The sequence below is a fragment of the Fusarium fujikuroi genome, chromosome FFUJ_chr05 (assembly GCF_900079805.1).
Source record: "Fusarium fujikuroi IMI 58289 draft genome, chromosome FFUJ_chr05".
NCBI lineage: Eukaryota > Fungi > Ascomycota > Sordariomycetes > Hypocreales > Nectriaceae > Fusarium > Fusarium fujikuroi.
Window position 1 is genome coordinate 3,623,228 of NC_036626.1, and position 26,202 is coordinate 3,649,429.

The 26,202-nt window shown below is 49.9% G+C and overlaps 10 protein-coding genes; 5 read left to right on the forward strand and 5 right to left on the reverse strand.

The window, feature by feature from the left end:
- Positions 1-11: 11 nt before the first annotated feature.
- Positions 12-2,264, reverse strand: FFUJ_07889 (related to amino acid transport protein; the record flags this gene model as incomplete). XM_023578192.1 has 5 exons in its annotated part: positions 12-572; positions 624-689; positions 745-905; positions 961-2,039; positions 2,095-2,264. The coding sequence occupies 5 exons, from the start codon at positions 2,262-2,264 to the stop codon at positions 12-14; spliced, it is 2,037 nt and encodes a 678-aa protein (XP_023431395.1).
- A 1,806-nt stretch (positions 2,265-4,070) lies between these two features.
- On the forward strand, positions 4,071-4,958 carry FFUJ_07890 (uncharacterized protein; the record flags this gene model as incomplete). XM_023578193.1 has 2 exons in its annotated part: positions 4,071-4,351; positions 4,427-4,958. 2 exons carry the CDS (start codon positions 4,071-4,073, stop codon positions 4,956-4,958), a joined length of 813 nt encoding a protein of 270 aa, XP_023431396.1.
- A 486-nt stretch (positions 4,959-5,444) lies between these two features.
- Positions 5,445-7,473, reverse strand: FFUJ_07891 (probable transcriptional repressor rco-1; the record flags this gene model as incomplete). XM_023578194.1 has 4 exons in its annotated part: positions 5,445-6,140; positions 6,191-7,145; positions 7,206-7,287; positions 7,365-7,473. The coding sequence occupies 4 exons, from the start codon at positions 7,471-7,473 to the stop codon at positions 5,445-5,447; spliced, it is 1,842 nt and encodes a 613-aa protein (XP_023431397.1).
- Positions 7,474-11,155: 3,682 nt separating this feature from the next.
- FFUJ_07892 (probable sterol delta 5,6-desaturase) lies at positions 11,156-12,244 on the forward strand (the record flags this gene model as incomplete). XM_023578196.1 has 2 exons in its annotated part: positions 11,156-11,412; positions 11,458-12,244. 2 exons carry the CDS (start codon positions 11,156-11,158, stop codon positions 12,242-12,244), a joined length of 1,044 nt encoding a protein of 347 aa, XP_023431398.1.
- Positions 12,245-12,948: 704 nt separating this feature from the next.
- On the reverse strand, positions 12,949-13,341 carry FFUJ_07893 (probable protein precursor; the record flags this gene model as incomplete). Its single annotated transcript, XM_023578197.1, has 1 exon — positions 12,949-13,341. One exon carries the CDS (start codon positions 13,339-13,341, stop codon positions 12,949-12,951), a length of 393 nt encoding a protein of 130 aa, XP_023431399.1.
- An 891-nt stretch (positions 13,342-14,232) lies between these two features.
- On the forward strand, positions 14,233-15,065 carry FFUJ_07894 (related to ribosomal protein L28; the record flags this gene model as incomplete). XM_023578198.1 has 5 exons in its annotated part: positions 14,233-14,290; positions 14,403-14,497; positions 14,581-14,604; positions 14,679-14,800; positions 14,885-15,065. 5 exons carry the CDS (start codon positions 14,233-14,235, stop codon positions 15,063-15,065), a joined length of 480 nt encoding a protein of 159 aa, XP_023431400.1.
- A 2,938-nt stretch (positions 15,066-18,003) lies between these two features.
- Positions 18,004-19,493, forward strand: FFUJ_07895 (probable malate dehydrogenase; the record flags this gene model as incomplete). XM_023578199.1 has 7 exons in its annotated part: positions 18,004-18,016; positions 18,139-18,170; positions 18,234-18,344; positions 18,428-18,515; positions 18,623-19,085; positions 19,140-19,299; positions 19,353-19,493. 7 exons carry the CDS (start codon positions 18,004-18,006, stop codon positions 19,491-19,493), a joined length of 1,008 nt encoding a protein of 335 aa, XP_023431468.1.
- Positions 19,494-19,869: 376 nt separating this feature from the next.
- FFUJ_07896 (related to TRS33-TRAPP subunit of 33 kDa involved in targeting and fusion of ER to golgi transp) lies at positions 19,870-20,698 on the reverse strand (the record flags this gene model as incomplete). XM_023578200.1 has 4 exons in its annotated part: positions 19,870-20,001; positions 20,068-20,157; positions 20,211-20,328; positions 20,382-20,698. 4 exons carry the CDS (start codon positions 20,696-20,698, stop codon positions 19,870-19,872), a joined length of 657 nt encoding a protein of 218 aa, XP_023431469.1.
- Positions 20,699-21,273: 575 nt separating this feature from the next.
- On the forward strand, positions 21,274-23,667 carry FFUJ_07897 (probable bifunctional purine biosynthetic protein; the record flags this gene model as incomplete). The annotated part of the gene is made up of 1 exon (XM_023578201.1): positions 21,274-23,667. One exon carries the CDS (start codon positions 21,274-21,276, stop codon positions 23,665-23,667), a length of 2,394 nt encoding a protein of 797 aa, XP_023431401.1.
- Positions 23,668-24,343: 676 nt separating this feature from the next.
- FFUJ_07898 (probable relatd to E3-like factor in the SUMO pathway) lies at positions 24,344-25,996 on the reverse strand (the record flags this gene model as incomplete). XM_023578202.1 has 5 exons in its annotated part: positions 24,344-24,806; positions 24,860-25,085; positions 25,143-25,248; positions 25,301-25,608; positions 25,672-25,996. 5 exons carry the CDS (start codon positions 25,994-25,996, stop codon positions 24,344-24,346), a joined length of 1,428 nt encoding a protein of 475 aa, XP_023431402.1.
- Between the last annotated feature and the right edge of the window lie 206 nt (positions 25,997-26,202).

A 26,202-nucleotide genomic window follows, 5' to 3' on the forward strand; every position in this document is an offset into this window, starting at 1 on the left:
ACAAACACAGTCTAGTCAGCGCCAATCAGATGCTTGGGCAAGAATGTCCAGATTGTTCCCAAAGTGCCAAGGATGGCAAATACAACCAGTAGAATAGCAGAAACAATCCTTTCACGCACTGTTACGTCCTGCCAATATAATTTCAAGTAGAATGAGATGGGCAGGATGATAGAAATAAGTGTGCAAAGGGCCGCACCGAGGAATGCACACACAGAGTCGAATGCCGGGAAGACAATAGAGATAAACAATAAAAGAATGACCACGAAAACGCGCACGAGACCTCGTACTGCCTTTGTGACCAGAACCGAGGAACGAGTGGGCTGGCTGTGAGGCTGGTCATGATGGTGATGGTGTTGATCGTGAACTCCACAGATGACGTCCAAAGTTGTGATGATAGGGCGAGCGTTGAGAGGGATCTTTGTCAAAGGAATGATAGCAATGAAGATTGACATGATGATCTTTAGAGCGTCAGGATAGCCCTTCGATTTGAGAATGTTGGAGGTGATGGCATCCTTGATACCATCACCAAACATTAGGAGACCAATGACAGCCAGGCATGTGTCCACAATGTACTAAACAAGTCAGAGAAGCTACCAAAATATGAATGTACTATATATACTCACGGAGAAGGAAAAGGTAACATTGACAGCCTTGCCCCATTTGTAAGGGTGACGCATGTCACGATAGATCTGAATTTCTTTAGCTCAAGGGTGTCCAACTTGACTTGACATCAGTATAACTTACGGATGGAAAAACAGAGTGCGCACCCCAAGGGCTTGCGAGGAGACCATAGGCAAGAGGTACAGCAAGCCAGTTCTCGGGGAAAAGATAGGTTGTTGCTGGCTCTCGCAGTGAACCAGGATAGTGAGGTTTGTACAGGCCGTCAATAATGACAATCACGACAACTATATCATATTTAGCAAATGGGTATTGGCGACTGAGAAATGATGATGTACTCACTGCAGAAGGTCGAGAAAATACCAACGACGCTGGTGTAACTTAACAGGCGTAGAGGCAATGCATTCAGGACCAGCACCATGACAGAAGCTACAACCTTCCATGTGTTGACGCTCGCAAGACCCGGAAGCAACAGACTGAGCGAGTCGGCAAAGAGAATAACCAAAGCGACACAGGCTGCTATCAACTCAAGACTGAAAAGGGCAGAGACAATGACCCGCGCTCGGGTTCCAAACGAGATGTACGCCAGGTCGGAATACGTAATGAGACTGGGATCAAAATCCATGCACTTGGCCAGTAGCTTGCCGGTGTACGACGTAACAGCCGCTGTCAGAGTGAGAAGAAGCAGGCCAGGGATCCAGCCTGTCATCTGCAGGGCCAGTGGGAGACTGAGCAGTCCGACACCGATCAAGGCATTGATCGAGTTGAAGACGGACTGAGGAAGAGTGCTCTGGCCCTCAACAGCAAGTACAACCTTATTGCCCTGCTTAACCTCTTTGACCAGGATGGGCTGGTGTTCGCCATGCGCTGCACCCTCGCCCTCTTCTTCTTCTTCCTCATCAGCTACGCCCCAGCCGCTGCCCTCACTGAACGAAATGCGATGGCGCGAACTCCTGTCCATAGTTCCAAAAGGAGAAGAGTCTCGGAACGAGCCATAGCTTCCAACGATATCGGGAGCTGCGAGGTGAGGGGGGACGGCGAAGATACTTGATCGGGGTGACCCAACAAGGGATGAGCCAGCTTCGACATCAAGGAGAGGTTTCGTCTCGCCATCACGATGGGGAATCCTCATTGACCTCGGCGAGGACTCAATGGCCGAACTTGACTCGCCGTTCGCATGCGAAGACGAGGCATCAAGATGTTGGCGCAAAAGACCCGATTGTTGTTGCGACAATCCTTGAACATGACTGCGACCATACTGAAGGTCTTCTGTATCTTGCTCTGGCGCAAGAACAAAGCTCGGTCGGCGAGGAATAACCTCAGGAAATCCTGCTGCTCGCTGCCAACTCCTGGCGAAAGATCGGAAACTGTTTACACCACCAATGTCTGCGATTGCTGCTAACTGGTAGGTGACGGAAGACCTTAAAGTTATTAGCAACAAGAACTGGTTGATGAAATCTCATAGATTAGACATACCGCCTTCGCGGCCTCGAAAATCCTTCACCATTTTCTTGGTCGCCAGTTTCGTCGCCTTCGTCGTCCACAAGAGCTTGTTCGCGCTCAAGCATGCTGTCGGTCACGCTTCCCCGAGGCGAAGCTCCCCCTTGGTAGTCATCCCAGCTCGTAGGATTCCGCGCCGGAGACATTGTAATTGTGTATCGCCGCCAACTTCACGTTTGTTTATTGGTGTGGCCTTCTCGTCGTGTTTCGCGTTGCCTGATTAGATCCAAGAAGGAACTCCGTGGTTCTTAACAATCGTCCTGGACCGCCAAGTGAAGCGTCGGGGTGGCGAAGGCTGCAGAAAAAACTAGAAAGTTGGAAGGATGGTTACAATCAAGGTCTGCAACGCAACGGCGAGCAGGGTCTGCAGACTCGGCCAAATTGACGAGGTTTCACCAACTGTGGACGAACAGTTGGAAGAGGTGCAGAGGAAAAAAGGAATTGAAAGGAAGCAGACAAGCGGACAAACAAAACAAGAAAGAGGGCAGACTCGGCTCAGGGTCATATGGCAGGCGGCTCAACTTGGACCATAGTGGAAGTGGGCGCGCCAACAGACGAAGGACATGACGCTTATCGCAGCCAAGGATAGTTCAAGAACGCCTGTGCCCTGTGCTCACGATAGCCGATGGTCAGCGTCTCCTCGTTTTGGGCTTTGGTTTTGGATTTGAGCTTGTAATTGGGTTGGCAGGGTTGGATGGAACCAACAGGGGGTCAGGTTACTGATAGTACCAAAAAAACAGTTCAACCAGGCATGATAAGACGTTTATTTGACTAAAGATGCTGTCGTCTCAATCTTCAGGATCCTCGATAGCTGCAGTTGAGCGCCACTAGGTTGATTAGCCTGTTCTCGGGGTTTGATGGAGGGTCACGTTTGGTAGCAGCACCATAACTGCCGGAGAATACGTCTGAATGATAGGACAACGTCCCAAGCGTACTGGCGACAAGCGACAAGCGGCCAATGGCTGACTAGAATGAGCAACGTCAGCACCAAAGGAATGTCTCGTGGTTTCGTAGGACAGCAACGCTCAAAGTCTCACTCATGAGCGCTCTATCATGACTAACTGACGACCTGAGTCAGCAGCTAGGGTTGGCGGTTGTACCCGCTTGAGTGCAGACGCAGAGACATCGTCGTTGCACTGAACCCCACCTGTAATTCAACTTCTGCGCAGCTCTAACAGGCTTGACGGGATATGGCTTCGTTTTGGGTATGGGGTGGTGGACGCTCGACGCTCCATGGTGGAGAAATGTGCTAGGGGCTCACGAGACCAGATGCAAGGCAGTAACTAATATGTAAGAGACTTTCTGCAAGTAACGCGTTGTTTGCGGGCGCAGATGTTATAAGGTAATGTCATGTTTTGCTGATTGTTGATGTTATTAAAAGAGGAGTAATAAAGACCACAGCGTCAATCTTGTTCTGATGTTACATTACGTCCATGACAACCTGCCTATGCAAACCACAGCAGGAACCAGGTTGAATGCACCTCCCATACAAACATACACCTAACCCATCAACTGGCCTCACCTTATTCCAACCTACAGCATGCGTGGCCTACTACCTACTAAGGTACGCAAGCCAGAGCAACAAAACTATGCGCAAGAATAAGATTAAGATTCAAGCATATACAATTGAGAAATGACGTTTGTTTAGACTCTTTTTCTCGAAATCATAATTCCAACACCGATCAAATCACTACCTACCTAAGGTAGGTATTTATTCCGCGGTGCTGCTACCTAGCTAGGTACTATAGGTAGGTGAACTCAGATCTTTTCTTATCTTATCGCAACTAAAAGTTGCTGCGACCTCTCAACTTCATCCATCCATCTCCAACAAATTCAACGTCACTCTCCATATTCGGAATCAAATCAGTGAATCTTTCGGCCGAATCTCGGACTTACACAATCTCTCTCCTGGACCTATTATCAATAATGCTCACACATCATCTACCTCCATCATGACAACTCCTCCCGATGCCGCCCTCTTAGCAACGACCAGCGACTCCCTCGCGCCGCTCATCCCCATCCTCAATGGTTTCGCCCATCGTCACAAGAACCAGCATTCTTCCTCGCACTGGTGGTCCTCCTTCTCTGTGCTGCGCCGCGCAGTCCGTAACCTCGTCGACGACCTCAACTCCCGGCCTAGAAAGGTCAAATCTGGCAATGTCAAGCGTGATGTCCATCCTGCTCTCGCGCGTGCAAAATGGATGATGCGCCATGTAGTCCCTGGCGCCTTTGTGTAGGTCAATGACTTTGCTACCATGTCTTCCCGCCATGTAGATAGCTAATTGCATGTTTTTTTCCCTACCTACAGCACTTTCTCACAACTTGCAGCTGATAACCAGCATGCGCCTCTCGGACTGCTCCTCCTCTCAGTTCTTGCTCGAACCAACACTATACTCTCCCAACTCGTCCCTGACCACGACCACAACCCTCAAATCTCGACTAGTACAAAGACAATGCTTTCGGAGCCAAGCAAGCTTAAGACTTCCGATTCAAGAGCGGACGACGCACCTGATACCGGAGTAGACATGGGCGTAGCCATTTCGCGTGACGAGCTTCTGTCAACTCAGTCAACTCGGAGGAAAACGAAACCAGTACCGAGAGTAGACTCCCACTCGAAAGACCTCAAGCTGAAAGAATATGAGACCAAAACGACACATACAGACACCAAGAACATTCCGTCCAAAAGCGACACCGTAGACAAACCAAGAAAGAAAACCAAGAACAGTGATGAATTGTCTAGTCTCTTCGGCTCTCTTTCATCGAAAAATGGCACTGCAGATAAGCCCAAAAAGAAAAAGAAGAAAGGCGACGCATTTTCCAGCCTCTTCGACTCTCTATAACGATATTTGCCATTTACTATACATACATAGTTCGAGTTGACCAACAATAACCATGTCAGCAACCACTACAGATACAGCAAACTGTTTCAAGGACTGGTGATTTTCATTATAACACACTGCAAAATTAGAAACAAAAAAATTGCAAACGAGTAGGTATGGTCCACTCTACGTTCATCCTGCTCTCCAAATTCCCCGTATCCCTGTGCGCCTCTTTGGAAGATCATGCTTCGCGCCGTAAGTTGAGCGTATGGAGCTTAATTCCTGTATCCGATATCCAAGTAACAAGAATTTCCGTCGCTCACTCTGTTTAGCCACCACGTGAAAAGCAGAATGCTTCCCCTCAAAGATATCCGTCCCAGTACAGCCACCGCCGCCAAGCACATCACTTTTTCTCCGTCGTGTATCAGTTCGCCCATGTTCGTACCCTATGACCTTCTCTAGGCACAGCATCTAAAAAGCAACCCATTGAGTCGGTTCCTTGTTTAGTCAGGAATAGGGACGGTAAGACCAGATACGAGCCTTCATGTCGCCAGAGCCAGTGGCAAAGTATCTTCCTTGTGGGCTAGGTGCAACACTGATAACGGAGTTCTTATGTCCCTGCAGCATGAGTTGCGTCGTACCCGTTCTAGGGTCCCAGAACTGCACGCCCCGGTCCTTGGAACCAGACAGTACCCAGTTGGCCTCGGGGGTGAGAGCAACTGATAAAACAAAATCGCGGTGGCCCTCGAAGGTTTTGACACACTTGCCACCCTTAGGACCAGGCTGGTTTCCTTGACGAGGGGCGCTGAGCTCCCACATCTTGATAGTCCTATCGAGACTGCCGGAAACAAGGTCCTTACCACTGGGCGAGAAGGCAACCGAGTAGACGCTATCCTTGTGGCCATCAGGTCCTTCCAAACGCTCGACAAGGAAGCCGGAATGGATGTCCCATACACGCACACTCTTGTCGAGTGAGCCTGCAGCAACGAATTGGGTATCGGGAGAGATGGCGACAGTCGTGACGCCATCCTCTATTGTCAGAGTGAGAGTGTTTGTGCCTTGTTCAATATCCCACAGGCGTACAGTTCTATCGCCACTGCCTGAGGCAATTGTTCGACCATCACGAGCAAAGTCGAGCGAGTAAATATCTTGCTCGTGACCAGAAAAGTGATTTCGAATGGTTCGAGTTTGGATATCCCATACCTATCCAATATTAGTAGGATAAACATTTTTGCGTTTCTGATACAACTTACTCGAATCAACTTGTCTTCAGCACCAGTAGCCAGGTAGCGGCCATCGGGACTAAAGCAGACACTGCGAATGTAGAGATCGGCGCTCATATCAGAGGCATTATGGTCCTCGAGCACGCAAACCTTTTCACCAGTTTGAACATCAAAGATCTGGGCAGATCGATTGCAACCAGTTGCAACATATTTGCCATCATGACTGAACCTGACACAGCATACGACACTTTCGTGGTTTAGAGAGTGGACAAGGTCCACATCCAGGACACGCTGGACCTGAGGGTTGAAAATCGCATACCAATCCTGCCCAGTCTTCTTATTATGAGGGGCCACAGAGTCAACTTCAAGGTCTCCAAGAGCGTTGCCAACGGCGGGAGCATGTGGGCCTCCCATTCGACCGTGTTCAGGAGTTGGATGGCTGACTTGAGGGGAGGCTGCACTTCCAGGGTAAGGCACGGGGGTATTAACCTGGGGTGTAGCAGGTCCGACGGCACCTGGTGGACGACCGATACCCCTTCTACCAGGGCCAGGAGAGGCGGTGCTCTGCGGCTGGGGGCCCATCCCATTGGAGACAGGGCCCGGAGGATAGTTCTGAGAGTAAGGTGCTTGCTGCGCGTTAGGGTGAGGAGGGGGGACGGGAAGTCCAGGAGGCCCTTGGCCCATTTGGTGCTGAGGTCCCAGCGGCTGCTCCTGGGGAGGAGCATGTCCCTGCTGCGTTTGCTGCTGCTGCTGCGCACCCTGAGGCTGGCCCTGCTGACCCTGCTGCTGGCCTGGCTGAGGAGGAACGAGACCTCCCTGGCTACCGCCAGCCATGATGCCACTGAAAAGACCATTGCCAGGAGCGATAGAAGGAGGCTGCTGGGAGGGCGCGGCATGTTGAGGCGGGCCGGGAATGCCAGGTTGGATGCCTCCCTTTCGAGCAGCCTCGAGTTGGTGTCGCAGAGCACTAATCTCATCTTCGTACCTGTGATTCGGGAGGTTAACAGGGACATAAGAAATTAATGGGGTCAAGAGATCGGCTTACTTCTGCTTAAGGCTGAGATGAGTTTGCTCCATCTGATAGACCTTTTCACGGACCAGTTGCATTTCACTGACTTGCGCGGCAACTAAAGATACACATGTGTTAGCTGGGGTGAAGGGGAAAACGCGATATGAGCTATCGCCGTACGAGTAGTGGACATACTCTGATGCTCGTAGTTTTCCGTCGCGCGCATCTGAGTATCAAACTCGACCCTAATCTGTTCGAGCAACTCGTTCAGCCGAGTGGAATTGCCTTGGGGGCCGCCCCCCATGGCGCGATGCGGATACATCGACATTGCGCAAGGCGGGTCTCAGCGATGAGTAAGTAAGTTCGAGAACGGGGCCCTTTTAAGACGAAAGTCAATTGCGGTGAGGTCGACGATAAATGAAAGTGTTTATCGCGGTATGCTTCGTGTATTCGGCGTCGTCGAGGAGTTGGCGCGTGAGGCTGGGTGCCAAGTCAAGATTGATTAATGATGTTGGCGTTTGCTACCGACGCCAGGCAACTAATTGCAGACGCGAACCAAGGAACGCGAGCTGGACAGATGCCGATAAAATCGAAGCGTGTGGACGCCCTTGAGGAGCAAGGGCCAACTCAGATAGGCGTAGTATATGATATGCGCCGACGGGTTGGGCAGTTGTCGACGTTTCGGGGAAGATATGATTAATTGTGATGATGTTTTGATGGAAGAGTAAGAGGGGAAAAAAAGACGAGGCCTGGCCGAGGAGGAAACGGAAGCGAGTGGTGCTGAAGCAAGAACCCGACCCAAAGCATGGACGTAGTGCATGGGTACGGGACCTTAGTAGATATCAGCCTCTAGCGGCTAGCCTCCAAGTGGGTCCCCACCCTCTGAGCCAGGTGGGTGCTAGGCGGTCCGGGGCAATCTGCTGGTTCCATTTGGGCGGGGCTGCCCTGTGGCTGCATTGGTTGGTTTGCTAGGAATACACCTTGCAACGCCTCAAAGCCTCAACGCCTCCCCTTGAAGTCCCCCTTCTTTTGTCTTGTCATTGCAGTTTTTGGCCCTTTCGCCTGACGCTGTGACACCCTTTTCTCTTTTTTTTCTGACGACAGTCTAAGACGGGTAGTTAGCGCACGCCCGTATCCCTCGTGCTCCCCCTCCCTGTCACAAACCTAACCTTGGCACTTTGAGAGGTGCCAAGCTGCAGCAGAACGAACACTACACTACGCCACAGATCACAGAGTGTTTACTGGAAGCGGACTCCTCCAGTCTCACGAGAAACTCGATTGCTGTTGTGGACGTGTGAAAGGATGGGCAAAGAGATGTTTGTTTGGCTTTAATGCATGGGTATTACGTGAATTCCTACTCGGACCATGATTGGTATCATTCTCGGATGTTTGGCCGAGACTACCTAACCACCCTTGCCCTGATCGTTGACTTTGCGGATCGTTCATATCAACGTCTATTCTCCATCATAAACTGAGTTTATGATAGCGAAGCCGGAGAGTTTATCGTGGCGCAGTTCATACATACTGTTGCCAAAGGTCCGAGTTTCTGGAGTCGGTGCGAAGTCAACTAGGTATTGTTTATGGCAACAGATGGAGAACCATGCAGGTTAAAGTAAGTTTAGCTCTCTCCTCACAACAACCCTTTCCCACCACATACATGCTGTCCCTTTAGCTCGAAGATGCTTTCTCCGAGCCAATTGAGTTGCGAGGAGTGGACTGTACTCCTGTGTCTAATAACGTCTGCAGACCTTGCTTGCATCTGTGACAACACAACACAGCACAGCGCAGCACCACTGAACACAACAGAGCCGCGCCACCTTCAAGTACATAAAACGGAAGTGACAGGCAAGTCTCGTCGGATTTGGCCAGTTTTGTGTGACATTCTGTGCGACATTTACTGGAAAGTGACTGGTGCCACATGCCTCATCCTTTCGCGAACATCATGTATCGTTAGTCATTTTCAGAAATGATGAGTTGCGAGTGGATGATAGAGAACAGTGAGTGGCATCAAGATTCATATTTGAAGACTCATTCATTCCATTTAATCGAGTAACGTCACCATATTCGGGCATTTTCGATTCTGGCCAGAAAAATTGGTGGGCGATACACGACTCACAATAGCTGAGAAAATGGTGACAAGGCTTGAGTATCTGACTCGGAACATGTTGATAAGTATCGCGCAGCCGGCCTTTGTCATCATACTCGCCCACCTGCGGGGTAGGATGCCTAGGGTAGGAACTCACATAAATCCGATAGTTCGCAGTTTTTTAATTCATCATACACACACCTTAGACCGTAAAATGGTCACTTGTGATGTCTTGATTGCACTTTATTGTCAGGAAGAACGTTAGCCCACTCACGGTCGATAGTTCGGTTGTTTTCTTTCCGGTTCTTGAAATTGAAACTCTGAGTTTTGTTACCGTTACGCTCTTAATCATAGACGTCAAAATAAAGTTGCCCAACCGAATTCAGATGAAAGTCACTGACGTGGAGCAAACTTCTGAGGCAACAGAATTATGCGTAGATACAGTTCAAAGGGTTGACCCAATGAATCATGATCATAGAATTAGGGTAACCAGAAAGCATGATCCCATTGAAACAAGGGCTGTCAAGGCAGTCAGTCTGAGGACAGCTATTCCCTCTTATAACCGAAATTCCGTAGGTTATTAGGGGTCCAAAGTCAGCATACCACAAGACGTCAGTTCATAACGGTCCCTGTGTTAGATTTCCAGGGTTTCCCCGACGTATTCGTTTCCGTATCTCCACGCTGTATAGATGAATCGACAATGCATTGTCGAACCATGATATTGACATCAAGTATTTAGATGAAAACGAGCAAAGTACAATACACACTATGGACATAATTACAATGTGGAATATGACATGTTGACTGCAAAAACCCTCTTATTGCAGGGCTATGAAGCAATTCATAGTAAACCCTAGAATCATTGCGCAGAATGTCACAGTATATCGATTCACCCAGTATATCACGCTCTCGCAGTATCAGCACGTTCTCGTGACGTAGTGTTGCGGTGAAGATGTACTTTGACAACTTCCCCCTTTAAGGCTGAATTACCCAGAGCTGGATCGTTCGATATCTCGTCTTCGTGATATCGGAAAATAAATGGTCCTCGATTCAGAGTGGAACGTCAATTCCAATTGTAAAAGCCAATTGGTTGACAAGCATTCGGGCTCTGAGAAGCCGGAACAGACCACTTCAAACAACACAAGAAATGATATTAACCCTTGTTATTTTGTTTCCTGGTGGTTGATGAGGCACTGAAATGGCGCTGAACAGAGCTATTACTCGCCCGGGCTCGTTCGGAGCTCATCATGCGATTCTCATTCAAAGACGACCGTTACTGGCTCCGGTACTTGACGAATCTCATCTCGAGCATAGGAATTCTCCAATGAGAGATGTAGAGGTTTCTGTATTCGTATTTACGTTCTGGCGAGAATTCCATCTTTTGAATATCCTTTCACATGCATACAGCGCCTCAATTGACTTGAATGGCAAAGACTCGTCTTGTTCGTCCAAGTCACCAGGAGCTCCTCTTCTCGTACGTCCTACATCATAAGATAAATCTAGAAGCTCTCACTTCCAAGCTCCCCAATTGGCTCAATCGAGCTCTAAAGGCCCTTCCCAGAACTCCACTTGTCTCTGCATCCCTGACAGAAACAACGGCCCCGCCTCGCAAGCCGCCGATGGACCCTTGTAGTATCAGACAATGCGATATCCTTCCCCTTGGTCGATTCATTGATAAAGAAGGCGAGGCCCCTCTGTGAATAGATTTGGCTTACAAGTCATTGCATTGCGTCTTGCAGGGGGTTTTCAGTGATTCTTTGTTCCGTTTGGTTGACTGTTAACCTGAGTTCGTGGTGTTTCTCTTGGTCACTTACACCAGTCTTCGCCCCGTCACTTCTACAAGTCCACTCATTTATCTACCCGCAGCTTGATAACTTTGCAACAAACCCAATTGCCGACCATGGACGTCGTCCTCGAGGTTGTCGATACATTCATCGCTGATTACGCATACGCCTACTTTCACCCAAAGCCTCCAGCTCCTTATGATTTCCCGTCGCCCTCAAACTCGACAGATACGTCGGCCAAGGCCTTCTCAACATGGACTTACAAGCCGGCCACTCAATTCATCACGCTTGAGCCAGCAGAGGAGGCATACATGAGCGCTTGGGATCGTGACAACCCTCTTCGGCAAGCCCTGACTCTATACCTCATCACTTGGTCAGTTCCACTCTGAGATTCACGGATTTAGCTAACAAGCTTTAGGATCTTTGGGCTTCTCGTCTACTTCATCGTCGCGACACTCTCATACATCTTCATCTTCGACAAGCGAACATTTGACCATCCTCGCTTCATCAAAAACCAAGTCCGTCTTGAAATCATTGCAGCCAACAAGGCCATGCCCGTCATGGCTATCATCACGGCACCCTTCTTCCTCCTCGAAGTACGCGGATACGGCAAGCTCTACGACACCACCGAAGACGGACCCGGGCTCTGGTACGACTTCTTCCAGTTCCCTCTCTTCCTCCTCTTCACCGACTTCTGCATCTACTGGGCTCATCGCTGGCTTCACCACCGCCTGGTCTACAAGTACCTGCACAAGCTTCACCACAAGTGGATCATGCCTACGCCCTTTGCTAGCCATGCTTTCCACCCTCTCGATGGCTTCACCCAGTCATTGCCATACCACATCTTCCCCTTTATCTTCCCGCTCCAGAAAATGGCATATGTGGCGCTCTTCGTGTTCGTGAACCTCTGGTCTGTCATGATTCACGATGGCGAATATCTCACCAACAATCCCGTTGTCAACGGCGCTGCTTGCCACTCCCTCCACCATTCTCGCTTTGAGGTCAATTACGGCCAGTTCTTCACTGGCTTTGACCAAATGGGTGGCACATATCTCATGCCTGAGCAGTGGATGTTCGAGCGTAATATGAAGATGTCAGAGGGTCGATGGAAGAAGGAGATTGAGAAGGTCGATGAGCTTATTGAAGAGATTGAGGGTAAAGACAACCGCACATACGGTTCGTCTAGCACCAAGAAGACTCAATAGATGTGCTTCTGGCTAGTCCTCAAGTCCATTGCCAGTCTGGCAAACTGGGTTCGGTCAATTTCTTGCATCAGGACCTAATCTTGGGCGTTCTCATCAGCAGAACAGGCCCTTGTCAGTAAACGACACTACCAGTTGACAATGTTACCCATCCCTCAGTCTAGCGTTGGGCATTCTTTGTATATAGATTTGACCCTTGTATGTGTAGTCACTCACTCACGGCGTTTGGCGGACATCACGATGATGTGGAGAATTCATCGATTGCATATTTAGTACTAGCAGATAAGAAAAGTACAATAGTTGACTGGGCAGACAGAGTCTGCTCAGTTAATAATAACCATTTCGCATCCCACCTTAACTCCTTGCCTTGCATATCATATATGAGTGCAGGCTGCTGATATCAAGTCCTTTATTGAGCAATCCAACAAACGCTGCCGAAACATAGAGGAATAAGAAAAGCGAACAAATCAGGGAAACCAAAAAGACTTGATAGGTATAGGAAATTGCATCTGGTGTGCCAACGTAAAAAGGGTTTCGCGCGTCAAGCAATCTATCGCTTCGACATAGTGTAGTTTTTTGGATGATGCGGAAGCATCGAAATTGGTAAAGTAGGAATAGTAATAATAATCTGAGAGCAGAATTCGTAGTCGAATGGCGTCGTAATGCGCTACGTTTCTCGTCGGGTACTTCGCATGCTCACGCAACTCTTATGAAAAGCTCACGAACTTCGGATCCCTCGGTAATCCATCAGCGCCAATACCGTTGGCCTTGAAACGGTTCTCCATGTAGACCTTCCTCGCCTGGTCAAAGTTCATCCGTCTCTTCTTCATGATAGCGAGGACCTCAGCCTTGGCCGCATCGTCAAGACCAGCGCGCGAATCGCCTGACTCGACATTTCCGGAGAGATCGAATGTATTGCTGGAAAGACCGGCCTCGATATCGCCTGCGAAACTGTTCGGGAGTCGCGAGTAGATGTAGTCTGCGCCAGGGAGTCTGGGTCGTAGATGTTGGACGTGGGGGATCCAGTGGGCGCGGGTGAAGAAGAGAACTGTGCCGAGGACGAGGGCGAAGAAGGAGATCGAGTAGAGAAGATACGACATGCTGGGCGAGTTTGTATTAAAGAGAAAGATAATTGGGAGTAGAGGTCGATCGACAGATTTATGTGCAACGCAGCGATACGATACGATACGATCGGGGTACAAAAGAAAGGAACGGCCAAGTCGCAGGCGTATAAAAGAGAATAGAAGCTCAAAGGTGCATGATAAATAAATAGCCCGTCTCTGGTAAAAGACGGACTATAAAAAGTCGCAAGTGCAGAGTTTATTAGCCGTGGATGATATTTCTCGCCCTCCGCAAGGCAAAGCAAGGTCCGGATTTGAATAAGTGCAAGTGGAAGTCCAGCAATAAAAGTGAAGAGACGAGCCTCCTTCCCTTTGTCTCAGGAATGAAAGTGCTGACGTGACTCTGTTTGCGAGGCCTCGGGCTCCCTCTCCCAATCAATTAAGCCACGCGTTTTCTGGCTTGGCACAGCCGCTACAGGCACAAGGACACGCAAGTTGGTTCTGAAGCTGTTGTTTGTTGAGAGATGGAGGTATATGCTGTAATATATTTGATCCCTACACCGAGCAATGTGCCCCCCTTCTGTATAGTAGATTATAGACAGGAATGAGCTTTGAATGTCTTATTGTATGACATCAGGGGTCGGTCGTATCAACCATTCGCCTCTCAACTCTGTTCCAATGAATTTACCCACTGACACTCTGGCCCAGTCTTTCGATGCTCCCGCCCCTCGGCCCCCTTTGGTTTGGCCAGTAAAGTCAGCATCGGTGTCTAGCCCTGTTTGGCATGCTAGGCGAGCCCCATAATTTCTCTACGCACAATTCTCGCCGACTTTGGTGAATAAGGTAGTCTTTGGAACTGGATATCTCGACGACGACAACCTCAAGCTTCACTCTCCCCGGTCAATTTTCACGCCAAAACCTCCATTCACAATGTCTGCCGCCCAGGAGCTCTCCAACATTTCCTCGGATCTGATCTGGGAGATCGTCCGTGAGTCTCCCTTCGACAAATTTCTCGTCTGCTATGATATGAATTTTGGCCTACGATAATGCGCCTTGATATTTAAGAAGTCAATTACTGAAACGTTTTTGCGATCGCGCAGGTGACAACAACTGCTTCTCCGCCAAGAGCAAGAAGAACGGCGGTGTTCAGTTCTCCCGAGACCCCCTTAACCTGACCAACAAGACTTCCCGCAAGGTACGATTCCGTTCCCGAGTTTTGATACCCTCTTGGATAGTCGTAGGGTCATGGTAGATCGTGTGCGCTAACTCACCTCACAGCACGCTGGTTTCGTCAACGACAAGGTACGGCTACAGCAGCCCCGATGAAGACTCCTCGACTCGATGAACGTACGATGCTAAACAAGTCGAATTAACAGGCTCTCGGTATCTCCTCTGGCGAGAAGGGTGCTATTGTTGTCACCTCCAAGAAGGCTCTGCCCAACAAGCCCGCCCAGAACTTTGTCAAGACCTCTTACAGCGGATCCAAGAGCAACCGCAAGTGAGTATTCGACTGCCCACACCGTCGTTGTTATTCGACATTGAGCATTTGCGGAACGGGGCTGACCGTGATTCTTTCGCACAGGACCTACCAGGCTGTTGCCAACCAGGCTGCCAAGAACGGGTACCGTGCTGATCTCCGCTCCGCTGCCGTTGAGCGTGCCTCCGCCCTCAAGAAGTCCAACAAGCCCGTCAAGCCCGAGCCCGAGCAGAAGCTCCGTGGCAACAAGGCCAAGAAGGCCGCCGCCGCTGCTGAGGAGAACTAAGCTGTCTAATATCAAGATAGAAATGTATTGTGAATAAGGCTGGGGCATGAAGCTAAGGGAGGCACGCTGCGTAGCCCACAACTGATGAAAAAGCGATCAGTGTGGGAATAGCACATGGACCGAGGTCTCTGGGTCATTCACTGTTGGAGTTAGTGAGCTCAAAATGAATGAATATCTCGCTGGCAATATCGTCGGCAACCCAAAATTTGTGTCTCAGTATAAGAAAGTGTATGTTCGTGATTGTATGATGCAGATCATGTCAAGAACCCTCGATGGTCAACTACTCTTTGATGTACCTTCAGTGACGTAGCACAACAAGAGTCTCAGCTAATAATTAAATCGTGATTGGCATGGCCGGTCTGGACAAAGCCTGCACTAACCAGTTCTCTGATCATCGGCGGAAGCTCACGATGTTGTCTGGATGTATAAGTGCGAAGCGGTAGAATTCGGGTCATGACTTCGGTACCACGGGATACCGAGGATCATGCCGAGTGTCAAGGCGCCGAGGATCCTCATGAGTGCGATTCAAGACGTCACTGTCCCGGATAAGATCGGAGCAATATTTTGAACAACAAGATCATAAGTCGGAATGTTTTGATGCTCAAGGCCTCATGTAGCCACAATCCGGAGTTAGTTTTCTTGAGTTAGACGCATGTTAATTTCCAGACGCTGGCCAACTTGAAGGGCACGAAACATGGTTGGTGCAATAGACGCAAATCATCCACCGAAATCAGTTTCTGAACGACAAATATCCGGCTGCTATACGATTTGAGGCATATCAACATCCGGATGCTGGAGGCTACCACCCACGGAGGTATCGGAAAAAGACGAAACTTGTTTGACAAGATATCAATGAAGATTCGTGATGATGTTTCAAATGACTTGGCTCATACTCAAAGTGAGCTAATAACAGCCAACCACCAAGGCTGCAGAGATACATTTGCAAAACTTCCAAATTTAGTAACGGGGAGGGATCAGCCGCCCCCTCATCTTGGTGGCTTGAACACCTTGTTTGTTGATTTTCTGCAAACAGCGAATTCTTGTAACGAGAGGGCATTGTCCACTTATAAGTCACATAACCAGCAAGGCGAGAAACAGATTCAGTAATATACAAGGTGGGGTTTACACGATAGGATTACCAACACTTTCACATGAGCGACTTGTTTGATCGTGCTCGTAGAGCTTGGTTGGACAATTGAGTTTGGATCTGGTGTGCTCACCGGAGTTGGGTCGGGGTAAAGAACGCTCCCAACTCGGGGTTGCGACGGTCAGGCCCGGTGAGTTGTCCAGAGCTGTCGAGTTGGAGGTGCAGGGGAACATCGGTCCCTTGACAGCCTTCCCCACGGGACGCTGGATGTGAGGGTTCAGGTTCCAGAAGCTAACCAGACTCAGGTCCGTGATCGTTAGCATAGTCTGTCAAAACAAGATTGACATCTCGTTGATGTTGGTTTGGTATGAGACCCAATCGAATGTAGCGGACGATTGATGCGTGAAGTGGTCAGGGCTTGTCCGTTGCTCCGTTGCTATCGTATGCCGTTCTCCATCAGAATTTATAGTCTATCCTGAGGATCCCCCAAAAAGAGAAAGGGAAGCAGTGTAGGGGGAGGAAGGAAAACTCAGGACCTTGATCATACATGACAAAAAGACTTAAGTGGCTCAGTATGAGATTAGGATTTCCTTTGCTGAATTTATTTTGACACCCTATAGCAAGGTCTGATGTTTTCTTGCTCCCCGACGGCAGCATAGGGCGCTTGCGCACCAGTCTCAGCTCAAGGCCTCGCGCCAAGTATTGCGCCAGGTCTCTGACAACTGGAGCGGATCGCCGTTGCGAGTCAAAGTGGGCGGGCGAGAGGGGAAGAACATCAATGGGTGAAGGGAAAGAAGAAATCCATGATGGTGGATGCATGAAAGATAGGTACGTAAGAATGTAGGTAGTCTGAGATAATATCATGAGTATTAGCAAAAGCCCATCAAAGGTCTCCGAAAATGTGGGTGATATCAGGACAGCTACGTAATTGCTCGAAATTCAAACTCGTGATAGATGGTAATAAGCAATCAAGAGCTGGCGAAAGAGAGGCGAGATGATGATGCCGCTCCTCTTGGTTCGACTATTCAATAGGCCTGGCAATGGGCAGTGGGTTCTGGACTGTGGATGATGCCCTGCCCCTCAATTGTCGATGATAGCCACTGACCCCTGCAAGGAGGGGTTTCCTCCTGGAACCCCCCACTAGAGCTCATACACAGCTCTTTTCTGCTGCTTTCCCCGCTCGACATCTGGCACCTAGGTAGGCTGTCGCACATGTCTGCGGCAGAAAAGATGGAGGCAAATATAGACGCCTGTGATAATCTCGGACATGTAAATTTGCCAGCCCAGCCCAGCTCCGTGAATCGCCGTAAAGGTTCCCGGTCAGCTCGGAGAGACTAACTCGGGCACTGTAGTAATGCAATGAATGCAATAGAGCAGTGCTATGATGCCTTAGCAAGGGACTAGGTGACCTTGAGGTACATCCATTAGAATACTTACGTCGGGAGCCGGGAGTGTCTCAGCGGGCTTGAAGGGTACCCGTATGGAGAGGCGTACCTACCTTAAGGTACCTTACTGTATGGAGAGCTGCCCTGTACACAATGGATCTGGAACTAACTCACCTTAGTAGAGTACAGCAGGTATCGCCGTGGTGGTTGCCAGTAGCAGCCCAGTCATCGCTTGTTCTCCTCCGTCCCGTCGTGTCGCATTAACAACCCTCGAGGCTCTTCCTCTACATTACTTATTTGAACCCTCTCCCACTTCCTGACCCTCCTCCCACTCTCCTCATTCTTCCCACATCTTGACTCTTCCATCCAAGCTCTTCGTCTCTTACCATCTTTTCGCTTTTCTACAAAGTCTCAACAGAGCAACTACCCCTCCTTCAATCCCAATATACCTGTAAAATCAGTCAAAATGGTCAAGGCTGGTACGTACGACCGTCGTCTCACTCACTCCTTCACCCTGATGTCTGCCTATTATATTCGCGCTCTTCGCAGCTCGGTATCGTCTCTCAGCACCTATCAGAGCAATAATTGACGTTTTGTTTAGTTGTTGCTGGCGCCTCTGGTGGCATTGGTCAGGTACGCTGAAACTTGCTCACTCAAATCTTAAAATTACACCAGCTGACAATGATCGTTATACAGCCTCTTTCTCTTCTCCTCAAGACATCCCCTCATATCGATGAGCTCGCTCTTTACGATGTCGTCAATACCCCCGGCGTTGCCACCGATCTCTCCCATATCTCTTCCCGCGCTGTGAGTCGACCCCAGATTTCCCCCAGTCGAACATGCATGATTCCCTTCCACCGAAACACACTATTTGCTCACACCCTCTGCAGAAGACAACTGGCTACCTTCCCGCCAACGATGGCGCTAAGGCTGCTTTCAAGGACGCCGACATTATTGTCATCCCCGCTGGCATTCCCCGTATGTAAAGCTCTTACCCCGGACATCCGGCGTTGGTCCCCGCGTGTCCGACAGACCCCGGAGCCCCTCCCCCAGTTTTTACTCTACTGACCACATCCCCCGCACAGGCAAGCCTGGTATGACTCGTGACGATCTCTTCAACATCAATGCTGGCATTGTGAAGGGTCTCATCGAGGTTGTCGCCGAGGTCGCCCCCAAGGCCTTCATCCTCGTCATCTCCAACCCCGTCAACTCTACCGTCCCTATCGCTGCTGAGGTCCTCAAGGCCAAGGGCGTCTTCAACCCCCAGCGTCTCTTTGGTGTCACCACCCTCGACATCGTCCGTGCCGAGACCTTCGTTGCCGAGATCACTGGCAGGGCTAACCCCCAAGAGCTGACCATCCCCGTCATTGGTGGGCACTCTGGAGAGACCATCGTCCCTCTTTTCAGCAAGGCCACGCCTGCTGTTGACATCCCCAAGGACAAGTACGATGCTCTCGTGAACCGCGTCCAGTTCGGCGGTGACGAGGTCGTCAAGGCCAAGGATGGTGCTGGCAGCGCCACTCTTTCAATGGCTTACGCTGGTTTCCGGTGGGTTGCCTAACCACTTCATGTTGCTCCACTCAGTAACTAATATGACTGTAGATTTGCCGAGAAGGTTCTCCGTGCCGTGAAGGGCGAGAAGGGACTCGTTGAGCCTAGTTACGTCTACCTTCCAAAAGTCTCTGAAGGTGGTATCCCTGGAGGCGAGGCTATCGCCAAGGTGACTGGCACCGACTTCTTCTCTGTTCCCATTCAGCTCGGCGTAAGTGACAGTTTTTTTCGTTTCTAGATGGGATATGTGCTAATATTACATAGCCCGACGGTGCCGAGCAGGCCAACAACCCACTGGAGGGCATTACCGAGCAGGAGAAGGCTCTTCTGGCCAAGGCCACCGAGGGCCTCAAGGGCAACATCTCCAAGGGTGTCAGCTTTGTCCACAACCCTCCCCAAAAGTGAATACCCCCAATTTGATATCTTCCCTAATACCCAGTAAGAGGCTTCCAGAGCAGGCAAGGACACTCCTGAGGATGCCCATAGCTATGGCACTAGACATAGTAATATGAGTCATGAGCACGATTGCTGATGATATGACTTTGCGCAGGCTGTGAAATGTTCCGGGCGATGATTTACGGTCGATGTCTTTATAGCCCCGATGTTGATGAATCTTGGGGACTGCTGCAGGTATGATTGGAGTTTTGGTCAAGAGTTGGTCTAAACCATGGCGAAATTTAGCTCTTGCGCGTTCATGGCACTCGTTGGTTGGATGTTTGGTGTGGTGTGCCTAGGCTTGGTAGAAGGGTATCGTGGTATTATAGCTAGACAGACAAATCCCTCAGGGCTTGTTTGGTATGGTTTTGATCTGAAACACGGCACCCGGCAACTCGTTGATTTCAGCTTGGACACTGGTGTTTATTCCAAGGGCGGCCAATGCACCCCGTACGACACCGCATGGGAACCATAAGAACTGCGGGGTATAGCAAGTCAATATAAGAACATATCATGAAGAGACTGATGCTTTCTGGGACAATACCGGTTGTGCGCGAACGATTGCTTGGCCGCCAGCTTCTGTGCTCATGCGCGAGAAGGGTCGGAATAGGTTGTCAGTCAATACGTATACTCCCTGGCTCAATATTAGCGTAATGTTCTCATACCGAACAGAGAAAGAAAACGGACTCTATGATTTGTCTTGAGATTGTCAATATTCTTGCCAAATACTAGCGTCCAAAGATCTTTGCAGAGGAATTTGATAACGTCGAGTGTGTCGTTGAATCGTGGCCGGTCTCTTGAGAATCTGTTACGATGTAAGCCATGAGGGCGTAGAGAACTCCAGACATTGATGCGCACCTCTCTACAAGACCCTGCCCTACTCTGTACCCCAACATCTCAAGACGATAGTGCACTGCGTCCATATCCTCTTCCTCATCTTTCCTTGTCGCTGTACCAGCCATTATTCCGGCTGCGCTGGAGCTTACTGCATGGCTAGTTGAGGCGGTATCTGCGGGTGCGCCATTTGATTCTGATGCGATGGAATCTCGCTCATGAGTTACGCGGTAGGCCATAGGAACGAGCTCAATAAGGAGAAAGTCGAGACAGGAGGAGCTGAGGAAGTTGGCAGATGGATCGCTCGAGTTAAAGGGAGGCATGACGGGTTCGAAAGACATGATGGGCGACTTGGTAGATTTCACTTTAGATCATCAATAATAGAGAATGGCCGGAGCTATGAGTGATCTGGAGTATGATTTAATATTCGTGGGTGTGATAAGTGAAGGACGTCGTTTGCGTCGAACTCAAAGGGATACGTACTTCCAAGCTCACCGAAGTGCTCTCCTGGTTGGATTGGACGGGAGCTTCAAGCTCGCTGAGTCAGCGTTATCGATAACGATAAGGTAATAAAAGACTGGAGGGTCCATACAACGCGGGGCTCAATTGAGGGAAAGAGCAGAGCGCGGGGCAGTTGAAAAGTTAGAAAAAGTTTAGTGTAGGTGCAGAGTCAGTTCGATTCTAGTTCAGTCCACCACCAACTTTTGTCTCTTTACGGAGCTGGTTCCTCTCAAAGGAATCAATTAAGGTAGGTGTTATTCCGAATTCAAGTGTCTGCACGAGATACTGACTATTTGCTCTCTTAGCATCTACAACGATCTTGAGTTGAGAACCTCTGTGGACCGATTCTCGCCGCCGAATCTCGGAATCGCATTCGTGCCGATTCTTCTCCTCGCACATATTCTCACGAACCAACATGGCGGACCTACGAATTCTGCTCATCGGCAACGGTGGCCGTGAGCATGCCCTAGCTTGGAAGCTCAGTCAGTCTCCTCGAGTCGAGCAGATCTTTGCTGTCCCCGGTAACGGAGGAACTGCTGGATGCCCCAAGACCTCAAATGTTTCTTCAGTCAAGGCTGAGGATTTCGCTGGTCTTGTCAAGTTCTCTCAGGAGAACGGCGTCAACCTTGTTGTTCCTGGCCCTGAGGCTCCCCTCGTCGACGGCGTTGAGGGATGGTTCCGAAAGGCTGGCATTCCCTGCTTCGGTCCCTCCAAGGAAGCTGCGCGACTTGAGGGCAGCAAGACCTACTCCAAGGATTTCATGAAGAAGTACAACGTTCCTACTGCCACTTATGAGAATTTCTCCGACTACAACAAGGCCGTTGCATACATCGATAGCGTTGACCATGACGTCGTTATCAAAGCCACTGGTCTCGCTGCTGGAAAGGGTGTTATCCTTCCCCAGACCAAGGAGGAGGCCAAGGCTGCTTTGAAGCAAATTATGGTTGATAAGGAGTTCGGCGACGCTGGCGACGAGGTTGTTATTGAGGAGCTTCTCATTGGTGATGAGCTCAGTGTTCTGACTTTCTGCGACGGCTACGCCATCCGATCTCTGCCTCTCGCTCAGGACCACAAGCGTATCTTCGATGGAGACCAGGGCCCTAACACTGGTGGCATGGGATGCTATGCGCCTACAAATATTGCTACTAAGGAGCTTACTGAGCTCATCGACCGTGAGATTCTCGAGCCCACCATTTCCGGTATGCGACGGGAGCAGCAGCCTTTCCGTGGTGTTCTCTTCACTGGTCTCATGATCACCAGCAAGGGACCTAAGGTTCTTGAGTACAACGTCCGATTCGGTGACCCTGAAACACAAACCGTCCTTCCTCTTCTCTCTGCCGATACTGATTTGGCTGAGATCATGCTTGCTTGTGCCAACGGCTACCTCGACAACTGCAAGCTTACCATTGAGAACAAGTTCAGCGCCACTGTTGTCCTTGCTTCCGGCGGTTACCCCGGTTTTTACCCCAAGGGTAAGGCTATGTCTGTCCAGACGCCTCCTGCTGGCTGCAACATCTTCCACGCTGGTACCATACTCGACAGCACTGGTCTCAAGACTTCTGGTGGCCGTGTCATTGCTATCAACGCTGTTGGCGACTCGCTCCGAGCTGCTGTTGATGCTGCCTATGCCGCTCTTGACAAGAAGGTCATTGATTTTGAGGGTGCTTTCTACCGAAAGGATATCGCTCACCGAGCTTTCCGCTCCACTGCTCAGACCTCCATGACTTATGCCCAGGCTGGTGTCGATATTCAAGCCGGCAACGACTTTGTCGAGAAGATCAAGAAGGCTGTTGCCAGCACCAAGCGACCTGGTGCCGATGCTGAGATTGGTGGCTTTGGTGGCGAGGTTGATCTGTCTCAAGCTGGCTACCCTCAAGCTCCCATTATCGTGGGTGCTATTGATGGTGTTGGCACCAAGCTCATGATTGCCCAGGCAATGAAGAAGCACGACACCGTTGGCATCGATCTGGTTGCCATGAACGTTAATGATCTGGTTGTTCAGGGTGCTACCCCTGTTATGTTCCTCGATTACTACGGCTGCAGCAAGTTGGATCTCTCTACTGCTGCTGACTTCGTTCAGGGCGTTGCTGATGGTTGTCGACAAGCTGGCTGTGCCCTTGTTGGTGGCGAGACTGCTGAGATGCCTGGCATGTACCAGAATGATGATTATGACGCCGCTGGTTGCGCTGTCGGTACCGTTACTGCTGATATCAAGCTTCCTCGCAAGGATGACATGGCTCAAGACGATGTCCTCCTCGGTCTTGGCTCCGCTGGTGTCCATTCCAATGGCTTCTCTCTGGCTCGTCGCATTGTCTCTCGCGCTGGCCTCAGCTACACCGACCCTGCTCCTTGGGACCAGTCCACCACCGTTGGCGAGTCCCTTCTCACCCCTACACGAATCTACGTCAAGTCTCTTTTGCCAGTCCTCTCCCACATCAAGGGTCTTGCTCACATCACCGGTGGTGGCCTCGTAGAGAACGTTCCTCGTATGATCCCCGAGTCTCTCGCTGCTGAGATCGAGTTCGGCTCATGGGAGATCCCTCCTGTATTCAAGTGGATGCGTGAGGCTGGCAACGTCGAGCCCATCGAGATGTGCCGCACCTTCAATTCTGGTGTCGGTATGGTCATTGCTGTCGACCCTGCAAAGGCCGACAGCGTTTCTCAGGCTCTTACCGATGCTGGTGAGAAGGTGTACCGCATCGGTCGTCTCACCCGTCGTGACCAAGGCGAGGCTTGCCTGATCCACAACGTTGACTCGTGGAAGGCTGATACCGCGGTGCCTAGCAAGAGAAAGGACATTGGAGCATAATTGGGTAAAGCGATAAGAAAAAGTATGTGTGATTTATGGAGTCAATTGGGTCATGATGGGATAGGAATTCGGTTTAACATTAGGGTTGAATGTGATGATTTGAGGGCGAGATAGAAGGCATGCTCGAGATGATATTTTTCTTTGAAGCCAATACATATGAATGAAAATTGATTCGTGCGTTTCTATACTCGCGTTTTCCTGTGAAAATCCTTTGTAGTCCGCCATGTGACTTTATCGTCATAACATTGGTTCGTGACATGGACAGTCGGCAGACTTTGTACTATTTGCTTTCCATGACGTCCCTATTTGGAATGAGAACATGTAGAAGAGGCTACTTGTCTTTCTATTGCCTCCTTTCATGTTTGAGACTGGACCCTGTCTCATATCTTAAAGTACGTACCGCCTGAACGATTGATCCCCTATCTTTTGAATACTCCCTTACACCTCGCGAAAAACAACCGTGATAGCAATGCCGGTAATTAGCAGGGGAATCATTTTCCGTCTCCTCCAACGCCGGATCAGAACATGCCAAAGTAAAAGTCATCAACCAACACCCCTAATACCAAGCAGTTATATAGACTGCCCCCCTGGGACATATTTCACTGCCACCAGACTCGTTCTAGAGAGTCTTACGATTCCGTTTATGTTTCTTGCGTCCCTGAGGACGAGCATCCCCCTAAAGATACCCGAGATCACCTGGCGAGATTGGAGAGTTGTTAGGTAGATTGCCTGAGTATCCGTTCATCGACGTGTTTTGCCTTTTTGGGGGCGGGGGCAAATCATCATCGTCATCGTCAGATAGCGTTAGGTCGATGATAGCGGCCATTGGGCGCTTGGCGCTGGTAGATGCTATGCCCCTTGGTCCAGCAGAAGATGATACATCGCGACCTGCTGTTACTGGCGTACTAATGGTCGGTGTAGAGATTTTGGGCGTCTCTAAACGGCGGTGACCAATAGAATTGACCTCTGATATTACCAGATCGTCATCGTCATCGTCAAAGGCATTTGCGTAAGATGAGTTTCCATTTGTGTGCCCCTGACTACTGTCGTCGGTGCTCTTGAGATGCCATTCACCATTGGGCTCGATGGTCACAGTTTCCTGACTCTTTGGTGTATTTTCCAGGATGTCTTTGACATATCTGCTCGAGGTTAGAAAAGAAAGACCCCTCATAATCATTGCCTATAAACTCACGCATCAACAGCCAACTGCTCGAAAGTGGCGGACTTGTTGCAAATAGGACATTGCCATTGCGGGCCTTGTTCTTGCAGCTGGAGATAAGAAGTGGCATCAAAACATTGCAAGTGTGTGCAGCTCAACCCACGGCAAGGGAGTGCTAGTCGCATGTATGACAATGGACATTTGAGAGATAGCACCTGTGAAGTTGCTACTACATCCGGATCTTGTGCTTTGGCGTTGACTAATTGCATGTCAGTGATAACTCAGGAGCACTGGACGAATAGTGAGTGGCACTTACGTTCTTGCTTTACAGAATCAATCGATATCTTCTTGCCATTGGCAATGCGCTCCGCAAGTTGTTCGACAGATGTTATTTTGCAAACATTTATCACAAGGTAGAAATTCTGTATTCGGTGTCAGACCATGTTTGTAACAACGCTTGTGCACAGTGCTCACCTTGGATGTCAGCGCGTATGTGAACTCAACGTTGTTGGTATATTTCGGACGAAGGCGAAGCGCTTTTGTGATGTCAACCGGTCTAGTAGATCCAGGTTTGTTCTTCAAGCCGCGCAAATTGGCCTTGACCTCGCCGCCGTTGACCTTGAGTTCTGACTGGTGAGGAAATGCGACATCTTGAATTCCTAAAGTGTCCCCGGCGCAAAAGACCATCACTCGGTACGAAGGGTCGTTAACGCACTTCTGTAAAACAGGATGATCGTCTAGTCTAATGGGATAGGTTATCGTGTTACGGTGCTGCGACATGACTTGACAGGGGTGTTAGTATGAGCAAGTTGGGCAGGGTACACAGAACGACGCGCAAAACGTACCATCGCAGGTCTTTATATCACCAGCAACCGCCTCGATCTGATAAAACGGGCTCGGTTTGAAGGTGAGTGCCACTGACGAGCTGAAGTTAACCACAGGCCGCTGACCATTAGACAGGCTGGCGTGGGTGCTAGGGAACGACATGCTGTGCAACCCAAAAGGTGTTGAGGAAGCATGACCATGTGAAATCGGGTAGTTCGACCGAGAGGGCGAAGATCCGGTTTGAGAGCTCGAGATGGAATTGTGCACGCTCTGGCGAATCTGCTGCAGGCGCACGGGATCGTTGGCGTTGACGGCTTCTTGGATGACTGGTGGCGAAGCGGGCATGATTAGCTATGGTACTGAGGAATTTGGAAGCAGTGATTCACGGCCAAAGAAGCATGCGGAAGAGAGATGAAGCCATCGCGCAGTGCAGACGAAAACAAGAGTGAAATTGTGCATGAGCAGGCCCTAAACTCACGATTATGTATGCGACGCTGTAGCTCAGCCTTGATGCCAGTACTCTTGACTCCGTTCACCTGGCACACAGAAGA